A 17,375-nucleotide genomic window follows, 5' to 3' on the forward strand; every position below is an offset into this window, starting at 1 on the left:
TTTAGGTCTGATTGAAGGACTGATGTGATGGTAAGGTGTCCACTGCTGCGCTTTGAAGATTGGTAGGCTTTTTTTTTTTAATTTTCACAAGAATTGCTACTTCCCCTAGAGTTTTGGCCACTCCAACAATCAGAAGATTTCCCTATGAGCAAGCATTTAGCGACAGTGGGAAGGAAAAACTCCCTTTAAAAAGGAAGAAACCTTCAACAGAGCCAGGCTCAGGAAGGGACAGCCCTCTGCCACGACTGGTTGGGGTGGGGGGAGTGAAAATTAAAAAAAAAGAAGCCAAAGTGATCATTTTTGGAGCAGCTTAATTAATTTTTGCATTGTAATTTGCTGTTAATGTCATTTTCCAACCCCAGTTTGTATTTTTATCACTTTTGTCCAGGGTGGAAGATGCCATGCTGGAGACTGATTCAGTATGGTCTTTCAATGTTGATACATGGGAACCTTTTAGAGAGGCCAGGGCTGAAAAAGGGATGCCGGAGAACCTGAGAGGGTGTTATCCGCTGGTGTGCATCCAAGGCCAACATCTGTTTAATTAGGCTGACAAATAAGCGTTGGCCAGCTTCTGGTCCTCGTCTAAACATCATTAGCTGTTCGAGGTCATCCAGACGTGTAAGTATTATGTATCTTGTCTCCAGGGATTCATGTCCTGTCCCTGGAACAGAGTCTTTATATTGTTCTTCCGTCTTAAATGTCCAGCGCTGTTGCTTGTATTTGTCTCCAATGAAATAGTTTTCAGTGTACACGCCAGAGTCTAGCACATGATCTGGTGGCTGACCCTGAGTCTCTATGATGAATTTCAGATAATCATAGTCATTCTCCGAAGGGTAGAGTGGCACCCCTGTAGCAAGCTCCACAGCCACCAGCCCCAGAGACCACATGTCACTTGCTTCATTGTAAGGAAGGCCAAGCATAACCTCAGGTGCACAGTAACCAACCGTCCCCACAAAGTCACCAGGTATCACTGCAGACGCAGGACATGCGAGGCCAAAGTCTATAAGTTTGACTTTGATGGGAGACTCATGGCGGTTTACAACCATGATGTTTCCAGGTTTGAGGTCAGCGTGCACTATTCCCACAGAACTCAGGTGGGACAGAGCATTTGTGATTTGACCTAAAATTGGCCTGACTTCGCTTATGGGGAGACCCTGTTTATTCCGGTCCCCTATGTAGTCCCACAGGCATTGATCAAGGAGTTCAAATTTCAGGCAAACCCGCTGTCCGTCGTGGAAAAAGCCGTTCCATTGAACAATGTTGGCGGCATCTGGATCCAACCTTCGCAGCTGCTCCAGGATGAAAATTTCCACATGTGCCTGTTGCAGAATATCAGGGTCGCTCTTGTTGACTTTAATGGCAACAGCTTGGTTGGTTGTTGTGTCGCGACATTTGGCTACAATACCAAAGCCCCCTTCTCCGAGGAAAGCCTCTACCTTGTAGTGCTTTCCCAAAATGCTCCCTTTAACTAATTCAAGCTCATCTGAGCTGAATGATGGACTGGCTGATGTGTGGACGAATACTTGCTGAGAAAATTCAACCGAGTTTTGAAAACTGCAGTTGATTTTCTGTGATCTCTTGCTTTCCAAGTTTGAAGGGTGCTGAAAGACCACAGGGTTTTGTGATATTTCAGCACTCATGTCAATGCACAGGGAACTCTTAGGGCTGAAAAAGGGATGCCGGAGAACCTCCGAGGGTGTTATCCGCTGGTGTGCATCCAAGGCCAACATCTGTTTAATTAAGCTGACAAATAAGCGTTGGCCAGCTTCTGGTCCTCGTCTAAACATTATTATTTGTTCAAGGTCATCCAGACGCGTCAGTTTTATGCATCTTGTCTCCAGGGACTCATATCCTGTCTCATACTGAAATTGTTGGTCAGTCTTAAATGTCCAGCGCTGTTGCTTGTCTTTGTCTTCAATGAAATAGTCTTCAGTGTAGACGCCAGAGTCTAGAACATGATCTGGTGGCTGACCCTGAGTCTCTATGATGAATTTCAAAACATCATAGTCTTCATTTCCAGGGTAGAGTGGCAGCCCTGTAGCAAGCTCCACAGCTACCAGCCCCAGAGACCACATGTCAATTGCTTCATTGTAAGGAAGGCCAAGCATAACCTCAGGTGCACAATAACCAACCGTCCCCACACGGTCACCAGGCATCACTGCAGACGCAGGACATGCGAGGCCAAAGTCTATAAGTTTGACTTTGATGGGAGACTCATGGCGGTTTACAACCATGATGTTTCCAGGTTTGAGGTCAGCGTGCACCATTCCCACAGAACCCAGGTGGGACAGAGCATTTGTCAGTTGACCTAAAATTGGCCTGACTTCGCTTATGGGGAGACAGTGGTTTTTCCGGTCCCATATGTAGTCCCTCAGGCATTGATCAAGGAGTTCAAATTTCAGGCAAACCCGCTCTCCGTCGTGAAAAAAGCCGTTCCATTGAACAATGTTGGCGGCATCTGAATCCAACCTTCGCAGCTGCTCCAGGATGAAAATTTCCAATTTCGCCTGTTGCAGAATATCAGGGCGGCTCTTGTTCACTTTAATAGCCACAGCTCGGTTAGTCATGGTATCACGACATTTGGCTACAATACCAAAGCCCCCTTCTCCGAGGAAAGCCTCTACCTTGTAGTGCTTTCCCAAAATGCTCCCTTTAACTAATCCAAGCTCATTTGAGCTGAAGGATGGGTGAGCTGACATGGTGAAATGTGTCGGCTTGGTCGGTGAATTGCTAAGTAAAATTCTCTCAAAACTCTCCAAAAAGGGTTTGCTTGCTGTCAGGTCAAGGTCCGTTGAGCATTAAAGTTTAACAGAGCAAAGCTCCTACTTAAGGGTTTTTTCTCTCAGCAAGATGATGACATAACAAAGGATCTATGTCATCATCTTGTGATGTCACAAGATGTCACCTTTTTTCACAAGATGCATTCCATTTGGATCAAAGGCATTCTATTTTTTCAGTTGAAACACTAAAAAAAAACAATGTTTCAACAGGCCAGGCTGCATTTTCTGCTGCAACATCTCAACAGGAGATAATAAGATAAAGACAAGGAAGACTGGTGATCTATCCATATCAGCAACATCGGCAGGTTTCTAGTGCAGGAAGTAATAAATTCAGCCCTCGTGTTTGCACTACAGGTTGCTTTCATGAGTATTTCTGTTTTTGTGGTGGGGGAATTTTTCCTCGTTCCAACGATGTAAACAAAAACATTAATTGTGCTTTCCGCAATGACTAGTAATCATTTTGTCCTACTGTTCATTTACAGAACAGGAAAGGTTTTGTTTGGTTATGATTGTTTTGCAAGAAATGCTTCAATCACAGTGGGGTAGTCTTGATTAAAATGTTATATGAGAACTGTGGCACCATGTGTGACCAGATATTGGCATGTAGTCGTCGCCAGACTGTCATCAAAAGTGTGAAGTTTGGGACAGACTGGACAAAATACATTTTTAGAGATGAAAATCTTATGTCCAGTGATAAATGATCAAAATTCCACCACAAACATGGCTTTGACGAAGATGTCCCTTTCTGAAGTAACCCCAAAAAGTTCCTGAAGTAACCAAATGGAATTTAACCAGTGACCTCTCACTTTGCAGGCGAATGTGTAAACCAGCGATGCCTGGAAAACACTAAAACTGTGCCAAAATGTCATTTTACATTCAAAATGGCGGACTTCCAGACTTCCTCTTTGGATTGGGTTCACTGAATCTGTGTGTAATAAATGTCATACACGTATTTCAAGCTGTAAATAAGTTGTTAGAAGTTCTTTAAAATTTCTTAAGTGGTGCTGTAGATCCATTTCCGCAGTGCCAGTCACTTTTTAAAAAAAAGTACATTTTGACCTGATGTGAAGAATGCAAAAAAATGTCATTAGTTTGGAAGCATGTTTGGTATATGATATACTTGCCTGACTAATAATAATTTATTATTACTATTACTACTGTTGTTGTTGTTGTACAATGGAGCCTTTCCCCTGTGAATGACCAGCTCCCAGCTAAAATGTGTATTTTGTGCCATTTATAAGGTCAGTGCTTTATCATACCTTAAACTGTGCAGGGTAAAAGCCTCAGTTGCTGGGAAAAGCACAGGTGTATTAGAGTTTTTCTGAATTGCTAAAACACTAAACCCCATTGTAAAAACTAAACTGTCAACTATGAAAACTCTTTCATCAAATCAGTCCCACTGTTGCCAAACTCAGATCTGCCAAAAAACATCTTAATGCTCCCCGATATATTTTGTGGACTGATGAGAGTGACATCCAGCACAAAACTAATGCAGCATTTCATAAAAGCAATATCACACCAGCTCCTGAAGGACAATGTCTGGCCATCAGTTTGTGCCTTGAAGTGGCACAAACTGAAGTGTAATTGGGTTATGTAGCAGGACAACAGATGTGAAAAACACCAGGAAGTCCACCTATGAATGTCTCAACGTCTCAGGAGCTGCAGATGAAAACAAGCTAGCAGCTAAATCTGGTACAATGCATCCTTTCTCTACAGAGGTTCTGTTTTTGCTTGGTCACTGACAAATAAAGTGGAAATGACAAATAAATAAATAAACAAAATGAAGGGTTTGGAGTGGCCCGGTCAAAGTCTGGAGTTAAATCAGATTGAGGTGTTTTGCCATGACTTGTCCTTGAAAACCTTCTAGTGTGGCTGAATTAAAACAATTCTGTAAACAAGAAAGAGGCAAAGTTCTTCTACAGCGAGATAAAAGAATCATTGCAGTTCTTGCTGGAAAAAACTACATTTTGTCCATACTTGGGTTATCTTTGTCTAACATTAAAATTAGTTTGAGGATCTGAAACACAAACTGAATGAACATCTTTTCTCCCCTCTTATTCACACATTTTCCCTGCATCTCTTCACATAAACCTCACTAAACACCTCAACGCAGATGGAGGATGCCAAAGTTGGCCTGCAAGCCTCTCTTCTGGTCAGATCTCCAGAAACTGGCGAGTTATTTGTGAACTTTGACCCAGAGATTCTGACGCAGATCAGAGAGGTGAACTGCATGACAAAGATGAATTTGGCAATCCCTCCCTTTGCTCTTCTACTGCTGCAAAAACAGGACGTCTTTAAGAAACACTACAATAGAATACAGGTGAGCATAGCACACAGTTGTAGCTAAAATTTCAAAAATGCATACAGTGAACAACCAAATGATCAAAGCTGCATGTAACTACAGGGAGTGCAGAATTATTAGGCAAATGAGTATTTTGTCCACATCATCCTCTTCATGCATGTTGTCTTACTCCAAGCTGTATAGGCTCGAAAGCCTACTACCAATTAAGCATATTAGGTGATGTGCATCCCTGTAATGAGAAGGGGTGTGGTCTAATGACATCAACACCCTATATCAGGTGTGCATAATTATTAGGCAACGTCCTTTCCTTTGGCAAAATGGGTCAAAAGAAGGACTTGACAGGCACAGAAAAGTCAAAAATAGTGAGATATCTTGCAGAGGGATGCAGCAGTCTCAAAATTGCAAAGCTTCTGAAGCGTGATCATCGAACAATCGAGCGTTTCATTCAAAATAGTCAACAGGGTCGCAAGAAGCGTGTGGAAAAACCAAGGCGCAAAATAACTGCCCATGAACTGAGAAAAGTCAAGCGTGCAGCTGCCAAGATGCCACTTGCCACCAGTTTGGCCATATTTCAGAGCTGCAACATCACTGGAGTGCCCAAAAGCACAAGGTGTGCAATACTCAGAGACATGGCCAAGGTAAGAAAGGCTGAAAGACGACCACCACTGAACAAGACACACAAGCTGAAACGTCAAGACTGGGCCAAGAAATATCTCAAGACTGATTTTTCTAAGGTTTTATGGACTGATGAAATGAAAGTGAGTCTTGATGGGCCAGATGGATGGGCCCGTGGCTGGATTGGTAAAGGGCAGAGAGCTCCAGTCCGACTCAGACGCCAGCAAGGTGGAGGTGGAGTACTGGTTTGGGCTGGTATCATCAAAGATGAGCTTGTGGGGCCTTTTCGGGTTGAGGATGGAGTCAAGCTCAACTCCCAGTCCTACTGCCAGTTTCTGGAAGACACCTTCTTCAAGCAGTGGTACAGGAAGAAGTCTGCATCCTTCAAGAAAAACATGATTTCCATGCAGGACAATGCTCCATCACACGCGTCCAAGTACTCCACAGCGTGGCTGGCAAGAAAGGGTATAAAAGAAGAAAAACTAATGACATGGCCACCTTGTTCACGTGATCTGAACCCCATTGAGAACCTGTGGTCCATCATCAAATGTGAGATTTACAAGGAGGGAAAACAGTACACCTCTCTGAACAGTGTCTGGGAGGCTGTGGTTGCTGCTGCACGCAATGTTGATGGTGAACAGATCAAAACACTGACAGAATCCATGGATGGCAGGCTTTTGAGTGTCCTTGCAAAGAAAGGTGGCTATATTGGTCACTGATTTGTTTTTGTTTTGTTTTTGAATGTCAGAAATGTATATTTGTGAATGTGGAGATGTTATATTGGTTTCACTGGTAAAAATAAATAATTGAAATGGGTATATATTTGTTTTTTGTTAAGTTGCCTAATAATTATGCACAGTAATAGTCACCTGCACACACAGATATCCCCCTAAAATAGCTAAAACTAAAAACAAACTAAAAACTACTTCCAAAAACATTCAGCTTTGATATTAATGAGTTTTTTGGGTTCATTGAGAACATGGTTGTTGTTCAATAATAAAATTATTCCTCAAAAATACAACTTGCCTAATAATTCTGCACTCCCTGTAGGAGTATAAAACATCCTGGAATTGTGTTTAAATTCCACACAGATTTTTAAAAATGACTAAAATCGACAAAAACCCATTTTATTGTCAACTGAAAAATTCAGTTCATCCCTTTTGTGTGATTGCAAAAATGCTCCAACATGCATCTATCTCATTTCAGCTGATGTTGAGCGAGAACACTAGAGTGCGTGCCAAGATTCAGAGTGTCTTTGAACAGCTGGCCATGCCACATGTAGCTAAGGTAAGTGGACCGACCCTCGGCTACCAAAACTAGCAATTGGGACATGGAATGTCACCTCTCTCATGGAGAAGGAGCCTGAGTTAGTGTGTGAGTGTTGAGAGGTAGCGGCTAGATATGGTGGATGTGAATGGCTTGGGCTCTGGAACTAGTCTCCTGGAGACGCGCCCTTGGTGCGAGGTGGCCGGCTGGGATTGGGAATCCTAGAGTGATTGACCGAACAGTAAAGGACAGTCAGGCACAGGTTAAAGTCCAAAAAAGTGTTTTTTATTTAACCCAAAAAATGAACTTTGGTAAAAATAAAAAAAATCAACATCTTGGGCAAGAGATCAAAGCAACTGAGCTTGACTCAAAGTTAGTTTTTGTCCCTACCCTCACCTGTGGTCATGAGCTTTGGGTAGTGGAGGAGGTGACTGGGGAGAGGGAGGTCTCAGCTTCTCTACTTAGGCTGCTGCCCCAAGACCCAGCCCCGGATAAGGGTAAGAAAATGGATGGATGGATGTGTCTGTGAAGGTTCTCAGTCATCGTAGTCTAAGGATGGATGGTTTCCCTCTGTTCTTTATCATGTCGATGTCAAATCCTTCATGTTGTGCGCGCTCCAGTTAGCTAAATTATGTTTGCCAGTGCTAGCTAATAAAGCTTTGTTTTGATTTTATATTTCTCTGCAAAGTCCTGCATTTCAGTCCAACCCAGCATCCCATGATCGAGCGTCATGTGATTACATAAAAGTTCAAAATAGGACTCATTTTATTTGATTTCATTTGATTTTATGTTTTTATTTTCAGTTGTCTCTAGTAAGTCAGAAGAACACACAAAAAAATGTTAGATCCTTTTTTATTGTTGCTTGGTTTCGTCATGAATCTTTTCTAAGCATTAAACTGGTGACAGGTATGAGACTGACTGTCACAGCAGGTTGCTTACAAAGTGCATCACCATCATCATACCATACATGACTTACTTGACAGGTGGATGAGGCTATACAACCGGGTTTGACCTCCCTCAACTGGACATCTCTGAATATTGACAAGTATCTCGACCGCATCGACAAAGTGTTGGGTAAGCAAAAAATGTAACGAGATCGATCCTGTACACGCTGACACGAGACATTCCTGCAACTCAGCACTGGCTGCGTGTGATTAATGGATTTATTGCATAGGTGGCTTTCTCACAAGTAACACTCATATATTCAATAGATTCTTTCTCTCTCTACACATTGTCTTTTTTTATACTGAATTGTCTGTTTATCACTGTTCTCTCCTTTGTTCAAACGCATAACAAGTTCCCCTTGATTTTTCCCTCTTTCCCTTATTTTTGGTGGGTTTGTGTCCCTCCCTTTCTCTTTTGTGTGGTTTTTTTTGTCTGTTTAGCTGATCTTGAGTTGCTGATGGACAGAGTGAATGACCTGGTGGAGTTTAGAATAGAAGCAGTACTGCAGGAGATGAGCATATCCAACCTGTGTGTCCTGCCAGAGGATGAGCCTGTGACCTGTGAGGAGTTTGTTCAAACCACCAGGGTAAACGAAGACAAATAAAATAAAAGTATCCGCTGGGTTATTGTTTCTCTACTAAGTCTGTGTAACTATGCAGACATCTGAAAGATGCTATCAATATTTATTAAGTGGTTTTGGTAATTCTCACACATTTAAAATACTTTTTTCTGTATTTAAACATTATTTCTTATTCTAAAGATTAATTACATTGAACTGAACTGTATATCTGCATGTGTCTAGGACCTTTGCATAAGACAAGCCCAGAAAGTGAACATGAAGAGCTCACTGGTGGAGGAGGCAGCTAATGAACTGATCAACATGCTGCTAGAGTTTGACCACAATCAGAGAGAGGAGGTGGAGAAGTTTGAGGAAGAAAGCTGCACAGAGAGCAAGACCATAGACCACAATGACAGTGAAGGTATGCTGACAGTTTCCTTTCACGATCAAACACAATACAGTGTGATAATTATGATTCAATGCTGTAAGAGACAAGTTAAAAAAGGCAGTTCAAAGGTTTTTAAAGGAAAGGGGATTACCTTTTTTAGGACCTTGTTGTTTTTACTTTTATTATAATGCTGATTTATTCAAGGTGAAGTGTTGCTGAAGGTGTTCGTATTGACTGTAAACGTGTCACCTTCTTAGGTGATGACGAGCGTCTCTTCTCCAGAAACACGCTGCTACGTTCTGCTAGTGTTGGTCCTTCTTCTCCGTTGGTGAGGAGGAAGAAGAAGAGGGACTTGATGGAAGTGATGGAGCAGGAAGCCCAGGAGCTGCTGTCCTACTTCAACCACCGTAATGTGGATGCCTTGCTCAAAGTGACACGCAACACCCTTGAGATGTTGCGCAAGCGCATACATACGTCCTCGCTCATACACTTCTCTGGTGCGTCTTGTTTAATTGTTTGCTATATTTCTGTAAAGGCCTAAAATATTTAAAATAAGCTCATAAAATGTCTATTCCAATACTTTATGTGTGTTACCCTTCTCTCCCTCTGAAGCTGCAAGTGACCCAACCAGCCATGGCAAAAGCAGCGATCACCATGCAATCTTCAGAGTAAACATGACCCTTTCCATCCCTAACATTGTCATGGTTCCAGCTTTGGAGGAGGTTCAACAGGCTCTAAACCGCGCTGTAGAGTGTGTAGTCAGTGTCAGCAAAGGAGTCAGCCAGTGGAGCAAAGAAAGGATATCTAAGGTGAATAAAGGAAAAATCAATTTGTGACATTTAGCTTGATAACTGTAATAAACTGTTAGAAATGCTCTTTTTAAACTAATATTGTCGTGGTCCAGCAGTGTACTAAATAAACCCGGAGGTTTTACATTCCCCTTTCCAGAGACAAATGAATGAAAGGCGAATGGCAGCACTGAAACAAGACAGCTCTGAGAGCGAAACAGAGGACGGAGCAACAACATACAGAAGCTTGGCTGGTAATAGAGAACATTATCACTTTCATAGCTTAACCTCAGACCTTCAACAGCTCCCAACTGTGTCAGCTCACTCATTTTTAAAATTTTAAGATTTGCTGTTTTCAGCATACAATTACAACTCGATTTTACAGCTCAGCAGAGCAAGCAAATATCTGACCAGGGGCAGAAACACATAATATTGCTTGGGGAGGAAAATATTCAAGAATTTCATATTTAATGCAAATTAAATACATATTTAATTAGAAAGCGGCAGGGATAATCAATTTCCACTATGAAAAGCACATTTTACTTTTAGAAATTATATATACAGAGAGAGAAAAACTAAATGGAAGTAATTCCATTATTAACATGTTCTCTTGTAAAAAGACCTGTAACATATAATTATTTTAAAAGCCCAGAAGTTAATATTTGGAAGAATAATGTCCATCATTTCTGCTCAATGTGTTTTCTGTGAAATTCTGTCATTTTCAGATGGCAGTACCTCAGACATGTCAGCTTCTATGATCCAGGCCATCCCGTTCCAAGCCAGAAATTACTACAAGAGTGTGTCTGAGAACAAGGAAATAGCCAAGCTAATCTCTGTACTTAGCACCTCTATCACCTCCAGTAAAAAGGTACATGGCACTTAATTAAGCTATTTTTTATATGAAACTAATCCAAACTTAGCTGTCTTTTATTAAATCATGCCATACACTTTTTATATTTCTTTATCCCACATTTACAACAGATATTTTCATCTATATTTCTGTATATTTAATGAATATAAATGTCTTTTATTTTTCTATAAGTGCACTTCATTTCATATTCTCCTGTTGATATTAATGTGCAGGAAGTGGTGACCGCTCTACATCACTTTAGCCGTTACCATCACATCTGGAGGAAAGACCGTGAAGAGACCATGAGGAAGTACGTTGAAATGTATGGTTTCTATATAAATCTGCTTATCTGACATCGCACTAGTGCTATTTTTGTTTGTGTTTTGAACAGATTTATCGAGGGGAGTCCCTTGTTATCGGAGTTTGAGAGCCAGATTCTTTTCTATCGAGATCTAGAGCTGGAAGTAAACTCTGAACCAGAGTATATTGCTGTAGGAGCCTTGGCGCTATTCACAGGTCTTATTAAGTTACAAATTTAAAACCGGCATGAATGAGATTTTTGAGATTTTCAGCAAGTTAAATGATGCTCTCTGCATGCTCATATTACTTCCTGCCAGCACCCTTAAAGATGTCCCTCTCTGCTGAAATCAAGAATTGGATGGTGGACTACGGACTTTACTGTAACAGGAAATGTCGCTCAGAGATGGAGCACATTTTTGCTTTTGTAGATGAAGCAGGAAAGAAACTGAATCGACAGATCAAAGACCTGGATGATATTCGTATTGCCATGGCCGCACTGAAGGAGATCAGAGAGCACCAGATATCTATTGATTTTCAAGTTGGGCCCATAGAGGTAAACCACAGCATCACATATTTATCGAAGCTCTTTTTATACACACAAATACACACAGTGGGAAAGAGACATTTTTAGCTGTTTGACTTTATGAGTCTGTACAAGAAGCTCAGAAAGAAATAATTACACATTTGCACATTCTAGTTTTTGTCAGGTGGAAGACTTAGTATCTTATTTTTCCTCACAGGAGTCCTATGCCATGCTCCATAAGTATGAACTGTCAGTGGCTAAAGAGGAGGCTGAAAAAGTGGATACTCTGCGCTACACTTGGGAAAAGCTCTTGTCCCGGAGCACAGAGGTGCAGAACGAGCTGGTCGCCTTGCAGCCAAACTTCAGAGAAGAACTGGTCAGCAATGTGGAGACCTTTCTGGAAGACTGCCAACACTTTTATCAAGATTATGAAAAGGTAAAGTATCTATGGCTGTTTGCTCTGTTTCAATTAAACTTTTTATTTTAATTCAACAAATAAATGCTCAGTTAATTACAGTTAAGGTTAGTTTTAATAATAGCTACTAAAATGACACTTTTCCCTCTCTGTTTAAGGATGGTCCCATGGTTGTGGGACTTGCACCCCAAGATGCCAGTGACCGGCTGATCATGTTCCAGGTTGGTTAGTGATTAATTATTTTGTCTCTCTGTCAGTTAGTAAATATTTAGATCCTGCATTGACCTGATGCCTCAGAAAAGTAGTTACTTGAAACTGATGTTAAAAGAGCTATTATATTTTTATTATTATTATTACTATTATTATACTGTTACAGTTTCTATTTCATGGTTAGCAAAAGACAGATTTTTTATTCTGTATAAATTATACTAAGATAATTGCAAATGTTTTACCTCAAATGTGTAATGTTTTAAAGTCCATCAGAGCGTAAGCTGTACCTAATCGTAGCTCTTCTCCTCTTCAGAATCGATTTGACAACCTGTTCAGGAAGTACATCACTTACACGGGAGGCGAAGAGCTCTTTGGACTTCCTGTTACCCAGCATCCTCAGCTATTGGAGATTAGGAAGCAACTGGCTCTGCTGCAGAAGTTGTACGGCCTTTACAACAATGTCATCGATACAGTTAATGGCTACTATGATATCCTCTGGGCTGACATCTGCATCGAGAAGATTAATAATGAGCTGCTCGACTTTCAGACGAGGTTTGGCAATTTATTTGTTTGTTTTTTATTCAAGCAACTGTTGAACTCTTTTAACTGTAGATGTAGTAACATGAGCTTAAAATATGTTAATGAAGAAGGAGACGTTTTCAGGAAAGAAGCTGAACTGGAAACAAACAAAACTGACTATGTGAGAAAATAACCTTCTCATACTGTGTAATCAAGCCCTCTCATTACTGCAGGAATTGGTGACATCACAAAGAGAAAAAAAAAAAAGCAGAATTAAATTAAATGATTTTCATTAGTCCATCCATAAACATCACTCTTATTTTCAGGCATTAAAGAAACTGCTTCCTCTCACTTGCTACAATATGGAAACTTGTTTCGAGATGTTATAATTTCGAAATACTAACCCAAAAGTTTTACATAACAACAAAAAAAGTTGTTTTTTTTTCCAGTGGCAGAAACAAAGCTTCCTGTTCTTCATCAACACTGCATTAATATTTCAGTCTCACAATGCAAAGCTAATCTTTGCCCTTTATGTGGTCACATTTGTCCAGCATGTGTCAAATGGACACTGAAGGGGAAAGAGGCTAATAGGCTACAGGCTAGTTTATTTTACCTAAAGAAATTAAGAACAAGTTTTAATATAGCTGGAAGGGATTACTTGACAATGAAAATCTAGATAAACATTAGAAGCAGTCAGAAGGAAAATATAGAGCTATAGTCAGAGCTGAAGAAGAGAGGATATTTGTTTCCTCTGGCAGAAATGTCAGCTATCTGTTGTGGAGGTGTTGATTTGGTTGAGTGAAGCTATGAACAGACACTGATGCATGAACTTTTGCTCTGTGCTAGTAAGGAAGGATACTCAACAAGTTGTCCAATCCAATGACTCTTGTAGCGTTAATACCAAACTTGAAGTGTGTTGTAATACTTTTCCTTTAACAAACAAAATGTCAACTATACATCTAATCTAGTTCATGTCAACTTTACTTGACTTCAGCAAAGCTAAAGTGTAGTTTAGAAAGAAGACAATAAATATGAGTTTGACTGTCACGTCCTGTGAACTACCAGGTGTCGAAAACTGCCTCGTGCTCTGAAAGAGTGGCAGGCCTTTCAGGATCTGAAGAAAACGATTGATGAATTCAGTGAGTGCTGCCCCCTGCTGGAACTCATGACTAACAAAGCAATGATGGCCCGGCACTGGAAGAGGATAACGGAGGTTAGTGAAACATGGCCACTGGTGTAGCACTGCAACTGAATGTTATTGACTGAAATCAAGTCATCACCAGAACCTAATGATAATGATAATAGCTGTAATTTGTCCTGTTTTGTATCCAGGTGACTGGCCATACCTTTGAGGTGGAAACTGATACATTCAAGCTGCGTAACATAATGGAGGCTCCTCTACTCAAGTATAAAGAAGAGATTGAGGTACAAACGAATCATTAGCTGCTAATTCAATGTGTTTTCTTTTTTATTTGATATAATAAATTCCAAATAAAATACAAGTTTGGAAAATTGTTTGGAGGAAATGAAAACATTTAAAAAGTTTAAAGAGTAATATATTGAATTAACTGATAGGTGGTCCTGTTCAGTGCAAACACCAATCCTGTTTTTTCAGTGCATATGCATCTGTTTGCCATCAGCATTTTTATTGTTAACATTTAAAAACATTTGGGGGGCGGGATTCTTGTGCAGGATATCTGCATCAGTGCTGTGAAAGAGCGTGATATTGAACAAAAGCTGAAGCAAGTGATCGCTGAGTGGGACAACAAGACTTTTACATTTGCCAGTTTTAAGACCCGTGGGGAGTTGCTGCTGAGAGGAGACAGCACATCAGAGATCATTGCCAGCATGGAGGATAGCCTAATGATCTTGGGATCCCTTATGAGCAACCGGTACGGCAGTGTTGAGTGTCATTATCATTAGTGTCGGTAGTGATGATCTTCTTCCACAGCTGTGGGAAATCTAGACATTAGACGAGCCACACACAGGTGTGCGTCCCTAAGTAAGGCGAACGTGAAGATTTACCTTCTTTTTCAGGTACAACACCCCATTTAAAGCCCAGATTCAGAAGTGGGTTCAGAATCTCTCCAACACCACTGATATTATCGAGCACTGGATGACTGTCCAGAACCTGTGGATCTATCTGGAGGCTGTGTTTGTGGGTGGAGATATCGCCAAACAGTTGCCTAAGGTGAACAACATTTCAGGATGTGATTCATATTGGTTATCAGGCTTAAACATGGACTCCAAATGCAGTTTAAAAGGCAATTTCAGTTTAAAAGGCAAACAAGTGAACTGAACTGAAATTACTCATTTGCAGTTACACAATTTACATAAAAAAATTCTATCTTTACATCATTATCAGATTTCTGGACAATATTCTGGGTGTTTAGGTGCAGTAGTGCATTAATGTGCCAGGCGTTGAGTTTCTTTTATTTTCATTTTCAAAAATTATATTTCAGTCTCTTGAGCAAAATAAATCACTGGTCCAGGCAATGTTTTCAGGCCACAGTGTTTTGACATTTAAAAGAAGAAGAAATAATAGTGAAATGTTGCCTTTGTAAGATTGTTTTACGAGCTTAATTCTAAAATCAGCGCCAAACAGCGTCCAAGCATTTAAAAGAAATAACCAAATACAAAATAAAATAATAAAACAGTCAAACAGTGATCATGAGATAATTGACTAACTCAATCTTTTTAGGAAGCAAAGCGTTTCTCTAACATTGATAAGTCATGGGTGAAGATCATGATGCGAGCCCATGAAATGCCCAATGTGGTACAGTCATGCGTGGGGGATGAGACCATGGGACAGCTGCTTCCACATCTCCTCGAACAGCTGGAGATCTGTCAGAAGTCTCTAACAGGGTGAGTAGAAAAAACTTAAAACACCACCATGGCCCTTATTTTTAGGTTCTAATGAACTTAACCACCAAAATAAAGGTAGAAGATTTTAAACGATAATCAGTAGTGAGGGTAAGTGAAGTGACTGATTTCCTTTTTTATGCTGTACAGTTAACTATCTGGTTTATTGTATTGTCTGTCAGATGATACTTTGTATTGATTTTTTTAAAATTATGTGGTCAAACAGTTATCTGGAGAAGAAGCGTCTGCTGTTTCCTCGTTTCTTCTTTGCCTCTGATCCTGCCCTGCTGGAGATCCTGGGCCAGGCCTCTGACTCCCACACCATCCAGGCCCACCTTCTCAATGTCTTTGACAATATCAAGTGTGTCCAGTTTCATGAAAAGGTGGATTATGTTCTTTTTTTGTTGTTTATCTTAAACACTTAACCTTCTGAAAAATATGTGATTGTAACATGAAAGTAATAAAATATAATAGCTGCTTTAATGTCAAATTGAATGAACTAATCAGAGTAATGTAGAATTTGAAAAATATACTTTTTATAAGAAAAATAACTTCATCATTGTAGTTATAATAATCGATCTAATCAGTGTTGCCTTTCACAGATATATGACCGCATTCTGGCCGTGTCATCACGGCAGGGAGAGACTGTGGAGCTGGATCGTCCCGTCACAGCTGAAGGGAACGTGGAGGTGTGGCTCAATGCTCTGCTGAAAGAATCCCAGAGGTCTTTGCACCTTGTGATCAGACAAGCTGCTCTGGCTATCCAGGACTCTGGCTTCCAGCTAATTGACTTCCTCAACTCCTTCCCATCTCAAGTAAGTCATTGTCCAAATCCAGGAACTAATCCGCAAACGTTTTAAAACATTGATTCGACCACAACTGGCTATCCTTGTGGAGCAAGGACGGCGCTGCTCAAAAACAGAAACCTGTGTAGCCTAAAGAGGCAATCTACTATGAACATTGTAATAAACTCCAAAATAAATTCTAAAGAAAGTTGGGATGCTCCAAAATGTAAGTTAAAATAGGATGCAATGATTCGCAAGTCTTATAAACCCATATAATAAATCTAGCAAATGTTTAAAACTGAGAAAACTATTTTGAGATAAAATATTGGCTCATTTTGAATTTAATGACTACAACGACAGCCAACAAGAGTCTGGATAAATTAGTGGTAGTAAAAAAAACAGCTGGAACATTTTGCAACTAATTAGGATATCTGGCAACAGCTCAGTAATATGAGTGGATATAAATAGAGCATGTTAGATGAAAGAATTGGGCTGAGTTTCACTAATCTGCAAAAAACTAAAATTGTAGAACAATTACAGAATGATGTTCTTTAGTGTAAAATTGCAAATATGAATTTCCCGTCATCTACGTTACGTGATATCAAAAGATTTCAAGTATCTGGAGAAATCTCTGTGTGCAAGGCTGAAAATCAATATTGGATGCCTGCGAGCTTCAGACCCTCAGGCAGCACTGCATTACAAACAGACCTGATTCTGTCATGGAAATCACTGCATGGGCTCAGGAACACCTCCAGAAAATCAATGTGTGGGAGCACAGTTTGCTGTACAGGCTAAAGCTCTATGCTGCAAAGAAAAAGCCATGTGTGAACATGATCCAGAATCACCGTTATATTCTCTGGACCAGAGGTCATTTAACACTGACTGAGCCAATGTGGAAAACTTTTTATACAACATGGAGACCACATCCTCACGCAATCTGTCTTTTTCTGCTCTCTCTCATGGTATGGGGGTGCATTAGTGCCTATGAAACTGGCAGCTTCCACATCTGGATAGATACCACCATTGCTGAAAAGTATCTAAATGTTTTAGAGCAAAATATGCTCCAATCCAGTCATGTCCCTGTCTTTTTCAGGGAACAACCTGCATATTTCAGCTAAATCGCATACTTTGTAGAAGGATACTCTGGGTTTTTAACTGCCTTACATCAGTCCAGACTGTTCACCACCTGGAAACATCCTGTGTCAGAATAGAACTGGGCAATATTCCTTACCCACGTACAGTTGCTGGTCTCCCCAGTTCCCAGATGT

The 17,375-nt window shown here is 40.4% G+C and overlaps 1 protein-coding gene across 1 annotated transcript in view; it reads left to right on the top strand.

Annotated features, from left to right (window-relative positions):
• Positions 1-4,893: 4,893 nt before the first annotated feature.
• The window catches only part of LOC113027353 (dynein axonemal heavy chain 5-like), a 79,143-nt gene continuing 66,661 nt past the window's right edge, over positions 4,894-17,375 (top strand). The window contains exons 1-22 of the mRNA XM_080309139.1: positions 4,894-5,100; positions 6,904-6,984; positions 7,947-8,037; positions 8,349-8,494; positions 8,711-8,882; positions 9,113-9,361; positions 9,468-9,664; positions 9,804-9,897; positions 10,369-10,511; positions 10,727-10,803; positions 10,885-11,009; positions 11,111-11,346; positions 11,534-11,752; positions 11,890-11,952; positions 12,255-12,493; positions 13,526-13,673; positions 13,793-13,885; positions 14,153-14,352; positions 14,498-14,651; positions 15,162-15,325; positions 15,549-15,705; positions 15,925-16,137. Of these exons, the coding sequence (XP_080165265.1) occupies positions 4,894-5,100; positions 6,904-6,984; positions 7,947-8,037; positions 8,349-8,494; positions 8,711-8,882; positions 9,113-9,361; positions 9,468-9,664; positions 9,804-9,897; positions 10,369-10,511; positions 10,727-10,803; positions 10,885-11,009; positions 11,111-11,346; positions 11,534-11,752; positions 11,890-11,952; positions 12,255-12,493; positions 13,526-13,673; positions 13,793-13,885; positions 14,153-14,352; positions 14,498-14,651; positions 15,162-15,325; positions 15,549-15,705; positions 15,925-16,137 (3,468 nt within the window). The remainder of the gene's footprint in view (positions 5,101-6,903; positions 6,985-7,946; positions 8,038-8,348; positions 8,495-8,710; positions 8,883-9,112; positions 9,362-9,467; positions 9,665-9,803; positions 9,898-10,368; positions 10,512-10,726; positions 10,804-10,884; positions 11,010-11,110; positions 11,347-11,533; positions 11,753-11,889; positions 11,953-12,254; positions 12,494-13,525; positions 13,674-13,792; positions 13,886-14,152; positions 14,353-14,497; positions 14,652-15,161; positions 15,326-15,548; positions 15,706-15,924; positions 16,138-17,375) is intronic.

The sequence above is a fragment of the Astatotilapia calliptera genome, chromosome 12, assembly GCF_964374335.1.
Source record: "Astatotilapia calliptera chromosome 12, fAstCal68.1, whole genome shotgun sequence".
In the NCBI taxonomy this organism is placed as follows: domain Eukaryota; kingdom Metazoa; phylum Chordata; class Actinopteri; order Cichliformes; family Cichlidae; genus Astatotilapia; species Astatotilapia calliptera.